Source organism: Fusarium tjaetaba (genome assembly GCF_013396195.1).
Source record: "Fusarium tjaetaba strain NRRL 66243 chromosome Unknown NRRL66243_c0000197, whole genome shotgun sequence".
Classification (NCBI taxonomy): Eukaryota; Fungi; Ascomycota; class Sordariomycetes; order Hypocreales; family Nectriaceae; genus Fusarium; species Fusarium tjaetaba.
Window position 1 is genome coordinate 11,217 of NW_023501393.1, and position 21,230 is coordinate 32,446.

Here is a 21,230-nt window from a genome sequence, read left to right on the forward strand (position 1 = left end):
TAAGCCTTTGGGGACTCGACCGTCGTGGAACCTATTGTCGACTGTTCCTTAAACGACAGGAATCCCAGAGTCGGGACCGCTGAACCTAGTTCTTGCTCGTGGTCCTCGAATCTCTGTCTCTCAGGCACATGCAACCTTGCCTGACTACTTAGATATCAACCTTCCCGCACATAATGATTCACTTACACTGAGTTGTCTTAACCGATAAAACCAACTCACAAGATGAAGGCATCAGACTTGCCGAGTTCATACTCCAGGGCTGCTACCCGGGCGCTGAACTGTACACGAGGTCACGTCGGTTTATGTGCCATCCTACTAATGTTGATGATGTCGACCCTGGTATGGAGACAGAGGGATTTAGTCGCCGTCAAACTCCCTGTCATGGAGCAACGACCACCTACAACCCTCGATTCCAAAGCACCAACAATTGCCGGCATAAACGGAACCCTCGATCGTTTCTGGTCATCAAACGGGGAAAGTGTACAAGATCTGGTACATTGGTCGAAGCCCAAAGGCGTTGATAAGATTATGGGTCTTGTATTTTATGGAAGACGGCAGTCGGTGTCAATTCTTGATTGCTATCTCAAGGTACAATTTGTCCACGCCAACTTGGTAACATCGGACTAACATCAACAGCGCAATCTTGCTAAGAATGGCGGCCTACTTGATGGTGTCATCTTTGTGGAACGAACCAAAGACCCCCACGACCTTGAACTCTTGAAGAAACTCTTGAAAAGCGAGAGTTCGTACGAGAAGTGGTCCGTTGAGATGTCAGACGATGATAACTTTTCAAATGGCTTTGGGAACTCCTACGACAGGGTTGAGGATCATGTCATGTATGTCAAGATTGACGACGATATCGTAAGTCTCACCACTGGTAGTTGATTCCCGTGAAACCGGTACTAATAATGTGTAGGTTTTCATGGAGGATACTGTTATTCCATCGATTGTCAAAAAGAGACTCGACCATCCCGAGTACTACGTCGTCTCAGCCAATGTCGTCAACCAACCCCTTCTCAGCTGGGTTCATTGGAACTTGGGTGCCATCAGGCCCTATCTTCCCGAGGTCGACAGCGAAGGAAAGGCCATGCCCTCGAAACAATCTGACCAAAAGCCACTTGACTGGAACCCTTCCAACCTACCCCCATGGAACGGCCCCGAGGGTTTCTCTGTCGAGAACTGGGAGCACAATGACACTACTCATCGCTGGCTCCCTCTCGACAAGGGCGGTAAAGATCACATTCTCGACACAACTCCAATCGAAGCGACAGAGTATCACCCAATGGGCCGCGGCTGGACTCAGTGGACGATTGGCGCACAAGAACACTTCAGCTTCTTCGAAAACCTATGGAAGAAGAAGCTGTCGGCCTACAAGTTCGAAACGTGGGACTTTCAATACGAGCGAATGGGCATCCAGTTCGTTGCCTTATTAGGAAGGGACATCAACCGAGCCAAGCCGATCGAGGCCGATGATGAGAACCACTTCTCATGTAACATGCCGCGTGCGCTAGGACGACGTAAGTAAAACACCTGAATTGTACGGCCGAGGGTTTTGTTAACAGACTTTACAGATGCCGTTGCCGATGGACGAGGTGTTGCCGCTCATTACAGCTTCGGAAGCCAACGTGTGGGCATGGACCGAACCGATATTATTGATCGCTATAGGTCGTTCGCACGTAACAACATCTGTACTGGACCCATGCTGTGGGCTCCCGGAGACGACTAGTTATGAAAACCGCATGGAAGCGATCGATCAGTTTGCCCTTGATTTTGTGATTGACGTTGTTGGTATGTTTCAATGACTGCGACTTTATGCATTGATGCATCCAATAAACATTCACTTGGAGCCGAGCCATGGAGTTCAGGAGTTGCTAGAAATTGGATGTAGACTTATATATATATATGTTTGGGGTATATTAGAGCGTGATACTGACGTACATGATCAGAAATACAATATACATAATCTTTTTTCACAAGGTCTATTGAAGTTCTGAGATTCAATTTGTATAGTGTTTCCTTCTTATTCTATCGACAGCACTGGCTGATTGCGTGGAGTCTACCTGATCACAGAACTTGCAGTAATTTGGCACAAGATTTGAGAAGAAGAGTGATATAAAGTTTAAAGAACCTAGCAACAACGACCGGAAAGTATAATTTGTTCGTTTTCTGCTTTTCAATTCGTTAAGATACCGTCCATCCTATTACATCAGAACACGCTTGCTGGAAAAACTTCTGTCAAAGGTCGCAGAGGCCGTCTCAGTACAACTATTTTGTATGAGCATAGCCAGAGTCGTACGGGAAATTACTTAGCATTGCTTCAAGCAAGCGACTTGGGAGGTGGGTAGTCCTCGAAAGTGTTGGACTCGTGTCGAGTGAGGTTGGTTTCCTTCTCGACCTGGGCCAGATCGATGTGAGCAACAGCATCGTCACCGTCAAAGATACGGGCGATCTCCTCGAGGGTGGGTCCCTTGGTCTCGACGTAGAAGTACCAGACGAAGATGAGTTCACAAAAGTCCCAGAGGGTATAGAAAAGCATAAAGTTCCAGTGGTTGGGCATGTTGTTCCACGCAAGCTTGTTGGTTTGACTGTTGTTTGTTAGTTAATGAGTTTACATCGTTGGGGGGTTGAGATATGACATACTTTCCAATGGCAAGGATGGCCTGAACAGTAATGTTCATGATCATCATACCCTTGGCACGGAGGTGAAAGGGAAGAACCTCGAGAGCGTAGGCAACGAGCAGACCGGAGAAGCCGATATCGTAGAAGATACCGAAGAGCCAAACGAAAGCAATCTGGGCATAGCCAGCACCAGTGTTGGAGTAAGCGACACCACCATCAGGCTGCTCTTCGGTGGGAGCGGTCTTATATTGGGAGTTCTCGTAAATGCCACCCGTGAGGGTCCAGAGGATGAAAGCGAAGACCATGCCGGAGATGGCAGTAAGGAAAAGAGGACGACGTCCGATCTTATCGACAGTGAAGGCAGCACCAATGGAGATGGACAGATCGAGAATGGTCTTTCCTGCAGAGAGCTATAAGGAGAGGAGAGTTAGTAAGGCGAATACTTGACCCTTACCACGAATGAGACTTACAGCAAGCTTCTTGTTCTGCTCCTTGATTCCAGCACCCTCGTAAATGACATCCATGTAGTTGGAGAAGAGAGCGTTACCAGAGTACTGAGAAATGATACCGAGGGACATGATGATGGCAAGACGCCAACGGTTACCGCTTGTCTTGAAGAAATCGATGTATCGGGTAGATGCGACAGACTTGTCGGCCTGGATAGTCTCCTTGATTTCACGGTACTGGAACTGAACTGTGGCGTTATTCACATCACCACCAGCATGGTGCTTGGCAAGAACCTGGAGAGCCTCCTCTGACTTGTCCTTGTTGATGAGGAAACGGGGTGACTCAGGAACCCACCAGATACCACAAAGCTGGATGATGGAAGGGACAGCCTGAATGAAGGTGATGGATCGCCACGACCAGTGACCGTTGATGGAAGCAGTGCCCCAACCGACAACGGAAACGACTAAAGATGGTCAGAGAGGATGCAACTTATGGGGAGTTTCGGTACTTACTGAGGGAACCCAAGTTCCAGAGACAGTTGTAGACAGCTGTAAGAGGACCACGGTGCTGGGGATGGCAGATTTCGGTGAGAAGCATGGGCGAGGACATTTGCGCCAGAGAGTTGCCGAAACCAAGAACAAATCGGCCGCCCATGTACACTGAAGGAATTAATTAAGATACTTGAAAGAATGATTCGGAAGGGTACTTACTGCCGTAGCCATTGCAGAATGCGGAGACGAAAGAGCCAGTGATCATGATAACACAGCCAAGCATGATAGTGGGCTTTCGGCCCCAATTATCAGCAAGGTAGGGGACGATGAAGAAGGAGACAATGGAACCAATATTGTACATGTTGATGAGGATTCCGAGCTTGCTTTCGTTCTTCTCCTCGGGGAAATACTCCTTCCACTTGTCCATTTGTTGAGAGGTGTTGACCATCATACCATCGTATCCAGTGGTAGCCGAGGCGATCAACAGGAAGATAATGAGGAAGTAAAGCTTACGCAAGTGAGGCTCCTTGTACCAGATGACTTTCTCGAACCTGGGAGCCTCAGCTTGGGCAATATCGAGAGGTACCCGATCGCTATGAGCTGGGACCTTGGAGCCGATAGGCTGGAGGAACCTTGGCAGAGCCATTGTGAGCTTGAAACGATTGATCAATGATGTGCTGAGTTGATTCTAAGCGGGCCCAATGTATGGGGTAGTGATGCTTCTCGTGAGGAGAGATGGCCGAGTAAAAGAAGTTCAGGGTCCCCCGGGTTTACACTGCTTCTTATAGAGATATCATCTTGAGTAGCAACGACTCGAACCACCCCAGTCATGTCAACCCCATGCATTGTCACCTTCGAGCTCCAGAGACCGGGGTAGTGTTGTCAAGTTCCCATGAACAATAATTCGAGCATTGGGACCGGAGCATGCACCAGGCACAGCGAGGTGGAGTTATGAGCCGGAGATGGTGTGTTTGGGATCACCCGGGACGGAAAGACGGCTATGGAGGCTTGGATAGCTCGTTTAGGTATTGAGTCGCTTGAATGCTACTCTGTCTGGGGGTGAGCTTAACTTAGGAATACAAAAATGCACCAGTGAGTACGGAGTACGTTCGGTAGATCAACACTGAGACGAGCTCATCTGGGGGCCGGGGGAGTCTACTCAACTGGAGCAGATTGACCTGGGAGGAGTGCTGGATGAAGGGCTAAGCAGCCAATCAGGCTCGATTGAGCGCTTGTTCGAGTAATCTCGACCTTTAATTATGGCTGAAGTCCATGGTGCTGGGCCGCAAGGAGACCATTATCCCGTACGTGCCACTCTTCTCGACCGTTTTGATCAACAAGCGCGATAGTGGTCTGATGGACAAGAAACCCAAGCGAATTTTCGGTCATTTCCCAAATTCTTCAGGGCTGTTTCCGCAGAGCAAGCATACGCCGCTGCTTCGACGGCCGCGGGGTTGAAACATGGTCGTATTTCTCGAGATTGGACCCGCATGACGGGTTTAACATAGAGGAACTAAACACCCACCACTCCTGAAACGTTCCTCACCCTTTGCTTCTTTGAACGACCTAATTGTATCACGCAGTCGTACTCCGTACAAGCATCGGGATTCTGCGATAATATGGTGCTGATGCCTTTCGTCGATTAATACCCCTGATGTATCCCACTCTGGGCAACTAGAGTTAAAAGTCTAGATTGATCGATGTAACCCTTACCGGCTGGTCAAGTTCATGTAAGTGCTGTTCATCCCTGTAGCCCACAGGCTAACCTGGGGGCGATATTGCAACCGGGAAAATAGACTTGGTATTCATCACCTATTGTTGCTCTTCTCCGCCAGGACCAAAAAACGTGGAGGAGCGTGCAGAGTCCGGGGCTATAGACTGGGGAAAGGGGACCGGGGTAAGCGGGTCTGGGGTCAAAGAACCGAAGTTTGACCTCGGGAGTCGTTGCCTGCTAGACAATATCTGTATTGTAGAGAAATGGCTTGATGTAGCCTACCAGTAGGCAAAAAGCAAAGGTCGTGATGTGACTCCCAGGCTGGTTTCATCCTTCACACTTGTCACCATCCAGAGGGTTTCAGGGTCTAGCCAATGAGGGTCACCCGACAACTGCTTGTTCGGGTTATAGGCAGGATTGGGTAGGATTGTGCTTCGCACGAGGGGGCTAAAAACGCCTCTTATCGGATATCAGGGCCGCAAAATGAATCACGCGTCTGTCGCTTGTCTTTCACGGTTCTGACCATCAAAGTGGACATGATATTGAGTAAACTACACGATCTTCGGTTGCTCCCGGGCCTTGGAATGCAGAGAACCCGAATATTCGGTAAATCTGGAGAAGATGCCCTGGATGCCCAGAAGAATTGAGTGAATTAGGTCTCGGTAATGTTCTTCAATGGGGCCGAACGTGCCCTCACTTGGCAGACCCGTCGATCAGCACGCCGAGGAGCGAGGTGGTTTTCGGTTATCGGCATACGGGCCAAGAATGAATCAAGCTTAAAGTGTATCATCAGACCAGCGCCAGATGCATTGTCAATCGCCGGTTAATTGAGAGAGCATGATATTGTTTGTCGGCTGAGGTCTGTCTGCATTGTTGGTGCAATTGTGGACTAGGTAGCAGGATCGTGCAACACGAAAATTGACCCTTGACACGGTTGGGATGGTGTACGGAGACGCGGGAGAGCTGCCGATAAGGACCATGAAGGAGGGTCATATTCGGCGATTATTTGCTGACAGGATGGCCTCCATCGGCGCCGCACAAAGTATCGTATCTTAGTTGCTCGTTTAAGGAGGCACACCGTTGTAACCTTAATCTAAACTCGTGAAATGAAGGCACACCATCTTCGAGATGCAATGCGAAATAACCGGAGTGGAGGTTAGAGCCGAAGAATTTGTTGGTAAGAGGTTTGAAGAATCCGAGTTTACAATGAAACAGGCTAAAATGGAGAAGGCGAGCTGAAAAGATCTCGAGGTCACACTCCAACATTTTGGGGAAGACCCGACCCTCAGGTAAGGTTCTTTCCTGAGGTCCCATCAATGAAGGATTGAATGATCCCCTCCTTCCTGTAGTCCCCGCGTTCTTGCCACGAGGTTAATAAGTGGCACCTGCGTTAGCTTGGGTGCCCCGAACCTTCTCTGTTGGACAACACCATCCAATCATCGTTAATTACTGGGACGTAGTCGGTTCAACGGCTGTGGCTGGCCACTTTCATGTTAGCTTCACAGGGCTACTCCGTACCTACAGGCTACAATGGAATCGCCTTGCTACCTAAGGTAGCGAGAGTACCAACGGTATTCCTATTTTCATTCCCATTTCTATTGAGCCGTACATATGAATTTAGCCTGCACCTGTCACTTCCCGGATATTGATAGATTGCTTTCGACTCCATATCTCGGGTTGAGGTTCTAGATCTCCAAGTCACCTTAATTTTGCCGTGTGATGCAGCTTGATCCTCTAGACTCGGCAACGGGACAGTCTTGTACTCCACCTCTGAATGCAATTGTCATTTGCTACTATGTGACTCTTTTGATGATATACACAACAAATGACCAGATGAGCTAGAACTACAGGGTTTCACCCGAGGCCTCCCTTACCGACGTGGTTGATTGACAGACCATTTCCATTACCCGCACACGTAAGGACCTAAGCAGCTTCCCCACACATGTCTTTGAGTTTCTGTCGACTCGTGATCAATACTTTTCCTTGCCCTAGCAAACATTGTAACAAAGGGAATAAACAGCAGTCCAGTTACACGCCAATAAACCTTCTCAATACAAACCTTTCTCCAACAGCTGCTGATGATCAACTGTAGTAAATGTGACAAGCCTACCACATCGGTGTCAAAACAGCTTATGTGATGGCAAAACAATTCAAATCTCCTCGGCGGGAAGTGCACCACTCATGAGGGGGACATCGTCCATGTCGTCGTCGTCGTCATTTTCTTCCTCTGAAAGGGTGCTACTGCCAGCTCCACGCTCCAGCTCTTCGATGCTGTCAAGAGCCCGCACAAACTTCTCGCGTTCTCCCCTGAGTGTTCCCCGCCTGGCTGCGGTGTCGGAATCCTCCTCCATGAGTCTCTCGTAAACACTCTTGGCATCGGCTCCAGCAATGCCTAGCTTTCGGTCGAGATGGAAGGGCAAATTTCGTTGGATATGCGGTATCATGCCGTTTGTAATATGCAGCGCCACGGCATCCGCGAACCTCAGCGCTGCAAGGCGGTAGTAGCCTCTAACATAAGCTACCACTTCCAGCTCCCGCTCGAAGGAGTCCGGTCCGAGTTTTGTCAACTCGTTTTCACGTCGCTTTTCGTCGAGAACACGCTTCTCCTCTGTAAGACTTTCCCATGGAACAGGAGCACGACCATCTCCATACCCTGCAGCCTGCATACGCATTTGGTGGCGATAACGCGTTAAGAGAATCTGTTCATCCTTTTGATATCTGCGGAAGGCCTCCTGGTTGACAGTGAACAGGCCGTATGTTTCGAGACGGTACACGAGGTCAAGCGCTCCAGCTGTTTCTCGTCGACGGTCGCTGAGATAGTCTGTCAAAATTTTCCTGCACTCCCGGAAAATCAACCGTTTATTGAGACTTGCAAACGACTTGGCCAGTGCCTGATCAAGCATATCCTCCAGCAGGCTCATAACATGATCGAGAAATGCTTTCATGGGCCCTGACCATGGTTCAATGGCTTCTCGGCACATGTCGTTATAGACTTCTTCAGTGATGATGTCAGGCACCCCAGCTCTGGTCTTAGACTTGATCTCATCACGAACTTGTCGAAGAGTCCTGAAGCCTCGCCCAACTCCACTAAAGGGAGTGAATGGGGCTGGGAAGAGTTGCCGACGGGGAGCAGGGGAGCCGGCCACGCTAGCCCTACTATCTTCAGGCTGCAGCGATCGAGAGGGAGTCCCTGCCGGGGTTTGCTCCATGCGAACTCGTTTAGAAGGGGTAATAGGGGGCGCCATCGCCCGTCGTTTACTAGGCGTATGTGGGTTGACGGCTGGCGCCACGGAACCTGCATCTGACTCATCGTCAGAGATATCAACAACAGGAATGTCACTGCTATCTCTGAGGGTAAACTTGGGCTTCATGTCTAGCAGACAGTCGCGAAAGTTATCCGGAAGCGGAACAAAATGCTTTGAGAACTCGGAAGGCTTGAGTTGTGTTCGGGTCAATTCACCAAACTCCATAACACTGGTCTGAACCTCTAGTTCAACATTGTCAGGTAGTTCTGGTAGCCTTTCGAGTTGCTCAACGATGTCATTGAGGCGCTGTCTTAGCTTCTGCTTGATATGGGGTAGACTGGTTAAAAAAATGTTAGCCTTGTTCCTAATATCGTGTGGGATAGCAACTCCTTTGGTTACCTTTTCGCAAATTCTTGCCCAAGCTTTTCTGACAGGAAATCCTTCAACTTTTCCACACCGCATCGCTCTGAAAATTCATAAAACGTTGCAGGCCATCGTTCGAGAGAATGATCCACGAAAACTAGTTCTTCCCATTTCTTAAGCTCATCAAGGTCTTTGCCCTGAGGCCGCGAAGTGATGAAATATCCCAGACCAGCAATATGAGCTTGCCCTCTCATGATAGAAAGCCATTGCTCATGATTGCCATTCTCTGGTATCAGATCAGCCTTGGTCAAAACGCCGATTGTCCTGTTAAGAGCGCCTAGTCTACGTATAAGACCAAAAGTTGACGAATTCTCCGCATCGCTGTTCATTGGCATAGAACACATGATAATAGCAGACGGGTGCTGGATATACTCTTTCGATAGATTCCTTACGACGCTAACAAGATAGTCGTCGCTTGCGTCGGCAGGGTTCTGGAAAATGCCAGGCATATCGTAGAAAGAAAGGTCGGGAAGGTTCGGGCCTTTGATCTCGAGTGCAACAATATTCGGTGAAAACTTTGCGGCCACTGCTTCAGCGGCTCTGTCGATGGGGATGTTGACAGCCAGGGCACCCGAGCCAGGGATAAATAGCTCGTGACTCTTGTCATCATTGAGAATAGCGATTTGGGCCCATCTCAAAACATCTTCAATCTCACTGTGCTCGATCATGGTCTTGAACTCATGAGTCGCACTGGATGGTAGTTTGCGCCAGGGGAAGAAAGGGTCTCTGTCAGTGACATCCCCTTCTGAAATGCGGCCACTAGGCGGAGGCTGATAGGAGTATGCTTTGCGTAGCGATACACGGCAAGAGGAATCATGACTTCGTGATACCCTGATATGGAGCGGGCATCGTGTACATGTGCCCTCACTGCGAGGTAGGTCGAGATTTGCGAGACCTGACATCAAACTAGATTTTCCTGCAGACTGATCGCCAACAAGCACAAGCTCGGGAAGCGGGACATCGTGGTCAACACCGAGCTGCTGGAGCTCACCAAGGGTGTCGTTGCACGCCTTGAGCTTCTTTCCGATGTCCTGGAAGGAGGTTTGAAAGAAGCTCCCATCCGTGGGGACATTAGTTGGGCTCTCAGCGGCTGCGTTGGGACGCATCCTGAGTTCCCTTAGAAGAGGCTCGGGTTCAGTGATGCGTTCACTTGGTGTTGCTTAGGAAATTTTGTCAGTGTATGCGTTTGAGAGAGAAGATGAAAGAGGGCACTCACGGGCATCCGATCTATGATGATAGAAGGCCTGATCGGGCGGAATATAGCTGGTACTGCCACCGTAACTAGAGGGAGCAGGAGGAGCAGTGCGAATGTTGAAGTTGACAGTCCCAGAATCTGGCATAGAAGTATTATCCTCAGGGTCTGGTTTGACACGAGGCCCGCGGCGTCTTGATGAGTGTGACATTCTTGTGGATGAGAGACTGTGGCTGGCGCGCGAAGACATTATTATTACTGCAGTGGCAGCGGCACTGGCAAGGTCCCGCAAACAAATTGAATGAGTGATGCCTTAGAGCTCATGAAATTGGCCTATTGTTTTTCTGCTTCACAGAGTAGACAGCAAAGCTGGAGCCTGGTTGGCCCGTGAGCACGCAAAACTGGCTGGTAAGAAAAAACGGGGGTATCGAAAAGCAGTTATAAGTGAAAGAGAATTGAACAAGAAAGATTTGAGTGAAATTCACTGAAAAATGAAGTATGGTATTAGACGTGTATACTCCGTACGGAGTACAGAATAGGAGATGTTGAGCTGAAGTTTCATGAGACGTAGGTCACAGATTGGCGGTTGGCAGCCTGGGCTCTAATGCTTGCTTCTTTCTAGTGGCACTACGGTTGCTCTGGGGCAACACGCTGCCCCGATAATTCACGATAGAGCGTGACGGTTCTGAGAGTAATTGAAAGAGCGTAACGTTTCCTAGGGTAGCAAAAAAAATCCCCCACAGTTATTGAGCAGAGCTGAGTGCAAGTTTCTGACATCTTTTGTACCAGTTAGTCTCTATTGAGAAGCTGGTGTTGCGATTATCGTCCGCTGTCTTAACAGCATTTATTGCTGCATAGAGTGGATGAGTTGCAGCCAGGAACAGCAGATAAAAAAGGAGGCTGGGACAGGGCTGCAGGCGATAACCCATAGATAACGCGTTACCGCGTCAGTGTTCCCCCCTGAGCGGCAGTCCAATAAAGCCTTCTCCGCACTTGGACATATCGTGGTTAGTGCGCTCCAATCAAACGATTTTATTGTCTTCCGGCGGTTTGCTTATTGACTTTCCATTGTCTTGCTACGTAAGATGCCTTGAAGCGATAGAGCCTAGGTACCTTAGAGAGCCTCCAATGGTCCAGTGAATAAACAGTTCCCTAGAAGCGGGTAGTGGGTCTGCCACACAACGTCCCGTCCCCATATTCAACCATCCTTCTTATTCCCGTCCCCCGGAACTTCACTCCGACATCCATGCAAATGACTTCTATTGTTCAAAACTCGAACAAATGGACAATGAGATCAATGTACGAGCGACTCGAGCCCGAGCTCGCAAGCGCGAAAAGATATCCAATGCGTCAGTTCATAGCTTGTCCCATACACTTGTCAATTTAATTGACGCTGAGTAGCTGTATCGCCTGCCGCAACAGCAAGACTCGCTGTTCAGGCCTCCATCCTTGTGAAAGATGCATTAGACGTAAGGAAACCTGCGTCTTTGAAGAGAAAGAAAAGAAATTAGCAGTATCTGTAGAGTATGTGAGCGGTCCAGGCAGATGAACCTTGCTCAGACTGATGGACTTAGTTACCTCGACCAATTACACGCCCGTATCGAGTCACTTGAGGCTCAATCACGCTCCGTCCAAGGTCTAGACTCGAATACCGAAGCTCTCTCATCTGAATCAGTGCAGCTTAATGCACTAAATTCATCGAGAAATCCTCCACAAAGCCCCTTAGGCGAAAATAGGACGTCGTTGGTATGTATCACACTGTGAATGTTTCCTGTCTCTTGACTAAGTTCTGAAAAGAGATCGGAGTCCAGTTCCCTAACAAATACTCTTGTCACTTTCGAGCCACAGATCAAGGTCCATCGCTATGGGCACGCTGGTGAGTCCGCCATTCCCTACCTTAAAGTAATTGACTTGCTTACCGTATTAGCCTACCTTGGGCACAGCTCAACTCTCAGCTTCAGTCGCAATGTCCGCAACCTTCTTCAACAGTCGTCCCCAATCGCAGATCCTGGGAGCGTATCTATGGAACGACAGGACATATCTTATACCCGAACACTGCCGCCCATAGCTCTCGATCTGTCAAGCATCGCCTTCCCGAAGCTCTCTTATGCTGAATACTTGACCAACACGGTGATTGTGCACATCGGTTCTCTCTACTCCGTATTTGATGCAGATGTCTTTCTTCAAAGACTGAGGAGGTTTTATGATGACCGTGACAAAGATTCGGAGAGTGGTGCAAGCCTATGGCACATTCAGATGCTACTTATACTGGCCTTCGGCAAGTCGATACAGTCCAGAGAACACTCCGAGATGGGCCCCTCCGGAATGAACTACTTCACACTTGCCATTGAAGCTATTCCGGATATCAGAAGGCTGTACGAGGATCCTTTGTTGTCAATTGAGGTTCTATGTTTGGCTGCTTTGTTCATGCATGCGACCGATCTCCTACAGGAGGCCTATGTCACGGTTAGTTTGTGCAGCTTCAGTGTTCCTCCAACTAACTGGTCCTTAGATTGGCCAAGCCCTGCGAATTTCTGTCACCAAAGTGCTGAACAAAAGGTTTCCAGAAGCTTTGAGATCCTCAAACTTCGAGTACCAAAGACGTCTCTGGTGGACAGTCTACTGCATCGACAGGAAGTGCGCGGCCATGCTAGGCAGTCCATCTGTCATGAGAGACGACGACATCTCAATTCCTTTCCCAGAAATAAAGCCGGGACATGAGTCGCAAAATGCATTCGCTATCCATGCGATCCTTTCTTCTCACCTCGGCAAGATCCTTGATGGTGAGCTTCATGACCTATACTGTGTGAATGTTAGCTCATCTAGGGATCACAGCCATATATGGAGTACACGATCAACAGCGGAATTTCCTTCTTGAAGTGAGGTCAATTCTTTCTCGTATTGCAGAAACCTACGTTATCCAACGTCAACATCTGCCGCTAGATGTGCATCAACCAAGCCAACCAATTTCTCGCGAGTCTGCCACACTCCATCTTCTGCTCCACCAGGTATGTTCCCCATTAAGACTATTCGAATCCGAACTAATTAGGTTCCAGTGTGTGATTTTGACTGTTAGGCCTGTTCTTTTCTCACTTCTCAAGCCTCTTCTGACATCAAATGCTGCGATGCCCGATGCTCGCCACTCTTCGTCGCTATTTGAGTCGATGCTGAAGATGTGCATCGAGTCTGCTGTCCAAATCCTCAAGATCATGTCAATTCTGAAGCAACAGATGATGTGTGGTGAGTTCGACAGCACCTTCTGTGACTGTATATTATTGACTTGAGTCTAGATATCTTCTTGCCATATGATATCGATGCACTCTTTTCAGCGGCCTTCGCCTTGATTCTAATAGATATCATCCGGCCAGCAAATGAGCTGCTTTGGGACTTGCCCCAGGTTATGAACCTCCTTGGCGAGTTTGTATCACGGCGTGTAGCTCCAGCGCAAGCCTATAGATCCGATCTCGTGCAAATTCTAGAGCTACATACTAAATTACGAGGGAGCAATAGTCGCCAGCATCAGGACACTGGGAACATGTTCAATATGAACCTTGTTCCTGGCCTGGACGAATATGCTATAACCCACCCAGGGCAGTTAGGTATATCGCCTGACCCATTGTGGTCAAATATACGAGATGGAAATGGAGTTGGAGATCCCGCACACCCCAACACAATCCTTTCAGTGATTGACGATTTAAATGTAGAAGGTTTCGAGATATCAGACACTGATATGCTTGATAATGCGTGGATGTGGGATATGGACGACATGTCGACAAACATCTGAACTAAATGCTCAATACTATAGTAGTCATGCATGCTTTCGAAATAACTCGATACAACTACATCATCAGAAATGTTTGACAGCTTGTGATAGTCGTCATATTAGCTCCGACTTACACCGGAATCCTGTTCCGTAGATAAGTACGTATAGTGCGGAGCGGGATTCCGAGGCTTATTCTCGAGCAATATTTAAAAGATGACTTCTTATAAGGGCAAGCACAAAATTCAACTTCTTCTTTCTCAACATCATGGCGCTTACTTCCCGTTGTATTGCTCCGGTCCTATCCATCCTACGGCCAGCAGCGCATATACCCCAAATTAACATGCACCCAAGAAGTATCAATTACGGACATAGTCGCGCATTCTCAGCCTCGATTCGATCTTATGGAGATATGGAGCACGTATTCTCTTCCAAAGCAGTCGCACGTTCGTGTTATTTTCACTCTGTCTTTGAACCAAATGTTGATCAGAAGCGCCAGCTATTGGGCCATACACCCAAGCTATCAAAGCCAACGGCATGGTCTTCCTGTCAGGCCAGATCCCGCCGACTCACAGGCTAGGCTTATAGAAGGAACCATTGCTGAGAAGACGCATAAGATGTGTCAGAACGCAAAGGCTGTTCTGGAGGAAGCTGGCTCCAGTCTTGATAAGGCTGTTCGGGTAACGGTGTGTTGCACATTTGATATTTCCGAGTCTTTTGCTGATGATAATGTAAGTTTACTTTCAGAATTGGATGACATGAAGGACATGAACGAGATCTATGCCGAGTATTTTCCACACAAGCCTGCTAGAAGTGCATGCGAATCCCCGAGACTTCCTGCTGGCGCGAGCATGGAGATGGATAGCATTGCGCTGCAATAGACTTCCCAATTCCCAATAGTATTGTATATTTCCAAACTGACTTATATGAACTCCTGGTTGGTCCTCATAAAGTTGTCTGAATGGACATTTGCTATTGCTTTGCTTGATCATCGCCTTTTAAAGTCCCACAAGACATATCTAATGTTATATAAATACTTGACTGATCTCACACAATAAAACCTTCTCTTAGACTACAGAAGCCTGTCAGCAGCATAAGGCCAGCAGCTTTCATCACTTTAAATGATATTCTGAGTAATACTCTGGGTTCAGGGGTATGACCCATCAAGGTGAATTTTCACTAGGATGCATTCCATCTTGCGTTTCTCTTCTTTTGCAGTATAGCTCTTGCATGCGTAGTAACCAATATTGAAGAGTGCAATTTCGAAGTAGTGTGTCGCTGTGATTCTTTCGTAACCACGTCAAGAATCCGTTCATTGTAGTGTTCAGGAGTGTCACACCCGACCTCTTTTGAGTGTCCGGTCGGATAGGGTGGGCTTTTGTTGGCTTGCGCTTCCTTACCAATCACATAAGAGGGTTTGCCAAGTCGAATAGAGTTCCTGGGCCCGTATCTTGCGTGTTTTGATGGCCACGCTTTTGGGTTCTCGCCTTTGATAGATGCAGCAAGTATGCCGCATCTCAAGAGCTTCAAGAGCTTCAAATGCTGGATACAGAAGAAGCTGGAGAGAGCGTACGAAGCGGTCTGATCACGTCGCCTTCTGAATGAACCGTGTTCTCCCTGGAACTTTCTTCCATTTGAGTAGGCACAAAGAAATGAGAGGAGATTGCAGTTCCCTCCTTTGTCCCACTCAAAAGACACTGATATCTGCATCCTGCATTAAAAGTCCACTCCATCGAGGAAAGAGAAAAGGAAAGCATGGGCATGTCGAAAAACGAGTGGCAAAGCGTTCAGCCATAGCAAGTTATCGCCGAAGAGTCGAGCTTCTGCAGGATCATGAGGAAACAGTATCTGCAAGGTAAAGGTATGAAGTGCTAATAAGCTCGGCCAGGTTCTTCGATTGCATCTACCATTAGTAATTAACATCGATTCACGCTAGGGCCACTATGTCAGATCTGACACAAGTCACACGCAGCGAGCCGAGACAAATCGTAATTCCCACTCAACAGCCTATCTTATTTATGTCACCATCCACCTTGGAGGATGCGCTTAGCGGCGTGGCGAGCGAGATGAGCCTCGGGGGGCAAGAAAATATCGAACCTTAAGATATAGTGTCAAAATAAACTCATCAAAAGCTATCATAATCTTGGGCTATATTACCTAAGTCTTTTTGTCATCTAGGATTAAGGTCCTGTGTTTTCTTTCCTCCCCTAGATGAGTAGGGCCTCGGACCCTGCCCTGTAATAAGCTGCAACAGAGTGTTGTTAGTGCTGACCAGAGGCCAGGATGTTTCGTCTTTCAATCAGGCCTTGTGTCTGCAGATCAAATGATCCAGTATTTAACGATTGAGCCTCCGCCTTGAGCCATTTGTCATAAGGCTGAAGATAATTGCGAACCCAAAACCAATATTGGCGATGGCTTCAAACACGCCCAAGGCGCCATCTTCTGGCGCCTCACCTGGGAGCCTTCATCAGCCTGCTAACCCCGCAACTACCGGGCGGCAAGTAGGCCACGCAACAATTCCCCACGACCGACCCGTGGCCCTCATGACTTCAGGCGCTCCTTTGCTAAATCCACGTAGTTGCGTTACTTGTCGGAGGCGAAGAGTCCGATGTGACAAGACGATGCCCTGCAGCAACTGTCGGCGGGCACAATGCGACTGCATCTACCCTGCTCCGGGCCGCGCACCACGTCAGACGCGGCTTGCGCCTACAGGCCCTGTCACTGGGCAGAGTGAGCGTGAGACGGATCTCTTGAATCGATTGCGGAAGCTCGAGGGGCTTGTTCACGAGATGAGTGGTCAAGGTACAGCTAGTGAGAATGACATGGAAGTGCTCAATGGAGAATCACCACTAGCTTCGGAAAAGAGTAAGAGGGCAAAAGATGTTGTTCAAGCTGCCACTGAGAAGGTCAAGAGAGAGTCTGAGAGCACCGATTTCTCAAAGGTCAACAAACAGCTTGGCCGTTTAGTACTCCATGATGGAGACTCCACGCCGCGATACGTCAATAGTGGCTTCTTCGTGAAGCTCAACGATGAGGTACGATCTCCTTGACAATATTGAGCATCATCTGACATGGACAGCTCGCTGAAATCCGCAACGAGATGGAGACTATGAACGAAGAAGAAGCCGAGTTTGAAGAGGATACGACTCCCGAGCAGTCCCCTCCACAGAACTTGGGTATTGAGCATGATCACCACAGCTTCCTTTTCGGCTATAGCTCTGCCGATGTTGATCTTACAGGCCTTCACCCGTTGCCCGCGCAAGGCTCTTTCCTCTGGCAGATCTATCTCGAGAACATTGAACCTCTTGTCAAGGTGTTGCACATCCCCACCATGAGCAGACTTATGACTCAAGTGAGGCGCGGAGAGCATGATCTGCGTCCTGGAGATGAAGCGCTTGTGTTTGCCATTTATTATTCAGCTGTGACCTCGATGGAGACACAAGAGGTGAGCTCTCATTCACTCACAAGATATGGACGCCGTCTCACACAGTCTAGGTCGAAGCAAATCTCGGCGCGTCTCAATCTCACTTCATTTCTCAGTTTCGTTTCGCTCTTGAACAAGCTCTAGCCAAGTCTAATCTTCTCAACACCACCAACATGGCTATGCTGCAAGCATTTGTTATCTATCTTACCGTAGTTAAATGTCACGATGATAGCAAGTTCGCTTGGACCCTTACAAGTCTCTGTGTCCGAATGGCTCAAGCCCTTGGTCTCTACCGCGATGGTCAGCAGCTTGGCCTCTCGCCATTTGAGGTTGAGATGCGTCGCCGTCTTTGGTGGGCCATTGTGTCTCTTGACGTCCGTTCTGCTGAGGAAATGGGGTCTGATCTGATCATAGGCGACAAGACCTTTGACACTCAACTGCCATCAAACATAAACGACACCGATATCGACCCATCGTTCACCGAGACACCAACTCCTCGTCAGGGCCGCACTGACTCCGCCATTTGCCTCTCGCGTTATGAGATCACCGCCCTATCTCGAGGTTTATTCGCAGCCATAGCGCAAATGCGTCCTGTTGATCCTGAAGAGGTCGAAAAGAGTCTCGAAGAGCGCGAGCGCATGCTCGCTGAAGTCTACGAACGCATGGAGGATAAGTTCCTGAAACATCTTATGAGGGAGGATGATCCTATCTTCTGGGTTGCTTCTCTCATTTCTAGAATCATGATGGCAAAGGTTGGCCTCATCGTATATCAGCCCGTGCTCTTCCCTGGGATGGGTCCGCAGGTATCATACGAGATCCGAAGCCGGTTATGGCAGTCTTGTATTGAGATCGTTGAGTACAGCCACATTCTCAATATTGACCCCAGCTGCAGGCAATGGCGTTGGCTGTTCAAATCCCACCGTCAATGGCACGCAATCGCATGCATGCTGCTGGAACTCTCGAAACGGCCTTGGGGTGTCACCTCGGAGCGAGCCTGGGAAGCAGCCCAAATTCTCGACTATGATCACCCAATCGATGGCAGCAACAACACAAATCATACGGCTGCATGGATGCCTATTAAAAGGCTATTTACAAAGGCTAAACGACATCGTGAATCGGAGCTTGTACGGTTACGCGCTGATCCCGAGGCAGCGAAACGTCTCGATCGTGAGGAGAGAATCAAACCTGTACTGGAGCGTATTGGTCCTGCGCCCGGGATGCAGACCCGTATGTCAGAACTCCGAGCCCGATGGCGAAAGATATTTCGGCCGGGAGACTTCTCCGATGATGCCGAGTACCAGAGCATTTTACCCAGTGCAGATCGACCCGCGTCCCTTTCGCAATCTCAGCAACATGCCCAACAACCACTCGGTCAAATGAGTGTTTTAGACCCCATTGCCTGGCAAAATCTTCACTCTGGCAATCCAAGCATCGCTATATACTACGATGGGGTTGATTCTGGAGCGCAGAGCATGGGTGGTCTGTTACCAGGAGATAGTAGCCTTGGAAGTCTTTCAAGCATTGCATCGCCAGCCATATCAGGGACTGCATCTACAAATAGAAACGACAACGACCCTCAAGCACATGGAGGTGCTCGCATATCACCATGGCCAGGTTCAGATATGTTTCAGCACACTCATGATCCAGGTGCTCTCGGTGATATCGATGAGCTTTTCCAAAACAGAACCGGGCCCAATCCTGGTCTCGACCTAAACATGGACCCTGGCGAAGTTGATGATATTGATTGGCGGACCTGGGATGAGACTTTAAGGACCATGAGTAGGCCTGCAATGGATCAAATGGGTGCAGGTGCCGGTAGTTGGGGTGGCATGTGAGCGTAGTGAGCAGATAACGTGACTCACACTTATTTAAGCCTTTGATCCCATGTAGTATATTCTGTCAGGCTTTCACGATGACTTGCCTATGAACCATGCTTCCTTTGACAACCAGCTACTCGAGATAAACTTTTGATTGCAGAACTATATCTATAGAACTTTGCCACTTTTGGCTTGCAACGAATCATGGCTCCTCCTGTGTCCGTCTCTGGTAGAAGAAACTTCCAAATCACGAGGTTTGTTTCCAATTTTAACTCGTTTCTTTTGATAATTTCTTGATGAGACCATGCTAGAGTTAGTCTGATGAAAAATACTTCATGCCCAAGGCTAGCAACCCTTTTTGATTTTGCATAATCTTGTGATGAGACTTTATCTACGTTCCTTGTAGTCTTTGAAAACCCAAGAGCTATACAAAACCCACGAAGGTTATATGCACATTTTGGAATCAATACCATTGCATGTTCTTCATCTGGTGTTAGTCAACTTCGATCAAACTTCGATGACTATGCACTATAAGTCACATTATGTCTGTGACTGTGGTCTTTGAGGAACTGTCAGTCCATAACTTTATGTTCACTTTAAACTCAACTGCGTGCATTTCACAAGACTAGCTTTCATATATAGGCAAGTAACTTTCGGGAAACCTTACTAAACAGCAATATCGTGGCTTATGAGAACGAAAATTTGTATGAGAAATTTTCAAAGTTACAAGAACGAAAAGCTTAACAGGATATTCTTCCTTACTTAAAGGCCATTGCATCCCATCTTCGGCCTTTATACACTTTCAACTTCTTTACTCTTCAAGTGCATCTCTCTCCCTCCAGCCCAAGAAAAAACCACATCTTTGATCTCAACATGAACCACTTCATCGTGAAGAGCTCCAAGCTATGCTTGAAGAGCTATGATACCAACGGTGTTGTCAATAATATCTTCTTCATACAAAAGGATGTGCCATGCCCAAACCTGCTGGGAAAGCTGCAACATCTTGGGACCGTTGAGGCGATAACTCCCGACATGGCCGAGGTACAAATCTCCAAGTACTTCTTGCACATGTTCTTGTTCGTTCTTCTCAACTACTTCATTATCAGAAAGCAGCTCAACCAAAAGTCGAACGGCGATGCCAAGACCCAGGGGTCTCGCGATTCTACCACCAAGTTCAAGCCGCTGGCATGGATTCAGCGCAGTGCACGGAACCGAGCTGATGCCGTTATGTTTTCGAGCTGGATGGTGATCCTTCAGTTCAGCTTCGCCCACGAAGCCTGCAAACTAGCAAGTTTTCTGACCTACCAAGCATATTTGGCGGATTTGGAATGGAAAAAGCCCTACGTCTTGAGCTTAATCATTGCCGCCATCCGCATTCTGCTTTTCATACTTGGTACACTTGGCAGCCTATGCCCAATGTACTATGTCATGAAGGCGCAAAAGCAATACATACATGCTCTCATAAACCTTGAACTTTCACCCGAGCAGAAAATCAAGGATGAGAGTTTGGTGCCTCAAGAACTTCCAGCCCCTGCTCCTCCAGCCTCTGCTCCTCCCCAGACTGCCCCTTACCAGGAGATTACCCGGGAGAGCCCCTACGAACGTGAGAAGCGTGTCATAGAGACTTCTCCTGAATGGATTACCCCAACTCCTGCCCTTCCTCTCCTCCCTCTCAGAAGCAACCACACTCACTCAACAACGACTGCTCAACATCCCACCTCTGAAACTGGTCAGCAGGGTCCTCCAACAACAGCTCATCGCCCTTCACGCGGTCCCTCGGTAGGAAACGCGCCGCCGTCCTATACGGATTCAACCACGAACGGCGCAAACGACGACGATACCCGCCAAGCCGCTTTTGAGGCATTAATTAGACGGCTAAATGATCCCGCTATATCTCGTCAACGCCAACGAGCCTTCAACAGGAGGCATGCTTCCAGCTCCACAGGAAGGGTACGAGTAGGACAAGCAGTGGAGGAAAATGCGACAAAGTCCTCAGATTCCCCAGCTCAACCTGAAGACTGGGAGTTTGTCCACCACGAAGAAGGGAAGTGAAGTTCCTAGAAGGGAAGCATGGGAATGGTTCGAAAATTTATATGCC

General features: G+C 48.5%; 6 protein-coding genes across 6 annotated transcripts; 4 read left to right on the forward strand and 2 right to left on the reverse strand.

The window, feature by feature from the left end:
* Positions 1 to 222: 222 nt before the first annotated feature.
* FTJAE_8863 (uncharacterized protein) lies at positions 223 to 1,726 on the forward strand (the record flags this gene model as incomplete). Its single annotated transcript, XM_037355724.1, has 4 exons — positions 223 to 588; positions 637 to 861; positions 917 to 1,517; positions 1,572 to 1,726. The coding sequence occupies 4 exons, from the start codon at positions 223 to 225 to the stop codon at positions 1,724 to 1,726; spliced, it is 1,347 nt and encodes a 448-aa protein (XP_037204022.1).
* Positions 1,727 to 2,317: 591 nt separating this feature from the next.
* FTJAE_8864 (major facilitator superfamily transporter) lies at positions 2,318 to 4,203 on the reverse strand (the record flags this gene model as incomplete). Its single annotated transcript, XM_037355725.1, has 5 exons — positions 2,318 to 2,585; positions 2,641 to 3,029; positions 3,090 to 3,529; positions 3,579 to 3,725; positions 3,777 to 4,203. 5 exons carry the CDS (start codon positions 4,201 to 4,203, stop codon positions 2,318 to 2,320), a joined length of 1,671 nt encoding a protein of 556 aa, XP_037204023.1.
* A 3,218-nt stretch (positions 4,204 to 7,421) lies between these two features.
* FTJAE_8865 (dynamin family) lies at positions 7,422 to 10,342 on the reverse strand (the record flags this gene model as incomplete). Its single annotated transcript, XM_037355726.1, has 3 exons — positions 7,422 to 8,853; positions 8,916 to 10,098; positions 10,156 to 10,342. 3 exons carry the CDS (start codon positions 10,340 to 10,342, stop codon positions 7,422 to 7,424), a joined length of 2,802 nt encoding a protein of 933 aa, XP_037204024.1.
* Positions 10,343 to 11,412: 1,070 nt separating this feature from the next.
* On the forward strand, positions 11,413 to 13,915 carry FTJAE_8866 (positive activator of transcription; the record flags this gene model as incomplete). The annotated part of the gene is made up of 8 exons (XM_037355727.1): positions 11,413 to 11,480; positions 11,706 to 11,877; positions 11,929 to 12,007; positions 12,059 to 12,597; positions 12,644 to 12,914; positions 12,967 to 13,139; positions 13,188 to 13,371; positions 13,422 to 13,915. The coding sequence occupies 8 exons, from the start codon at positions 11,413 to 11,415 to the stop codon at positions 13,913 to 13,915; spliced, it is 1,980 nt and encodes a 659-aa protein (XP_037204025.1).
* Positions 13,916 to 16,302: 2,387 nt separating this feature from the next.
* On the forward strand, positions 16,303 to 19,150 carry FTJAE_8867 (uncharacterized protein; the record flags this gene model as incomplete). Its single annotated transcript, XM_037355728.1, has 3 exons — positions 16,303 to 16,926; positions 16,971 to 17,336; positions 17,387 to 19,150. The coding sequence occupies 3 exons, from the start codon at positions 16,303 to 16,305 to the stop codon at positions 19,148 to 19,150; spliced, it is 2,754 nt and encodes a 917-aa protein (XP_037204026.1).
* Positions 19,151 to 20,005: 855 nt separating this feature from the next.
* FTJAE_8868 (uncharacterized protein) lies at positions 20,006 to 21,184 on the forward strand (the record flags this gene model as incomplete). The annotated part of the gene is made up of 1 exon (XM_037355729.1): positions 20,006 to 21,184. The coding sequence occupies one exon, from the start codon at positions 20,006 to 20,008 to the stop codon at positions 21,182 to 21,184; it is 1,179 nt and encodes a 392-aa protein (XP_037204027.1).
* Positions 21,185 to 21,230: the final 46 nt, after the last annotated feature.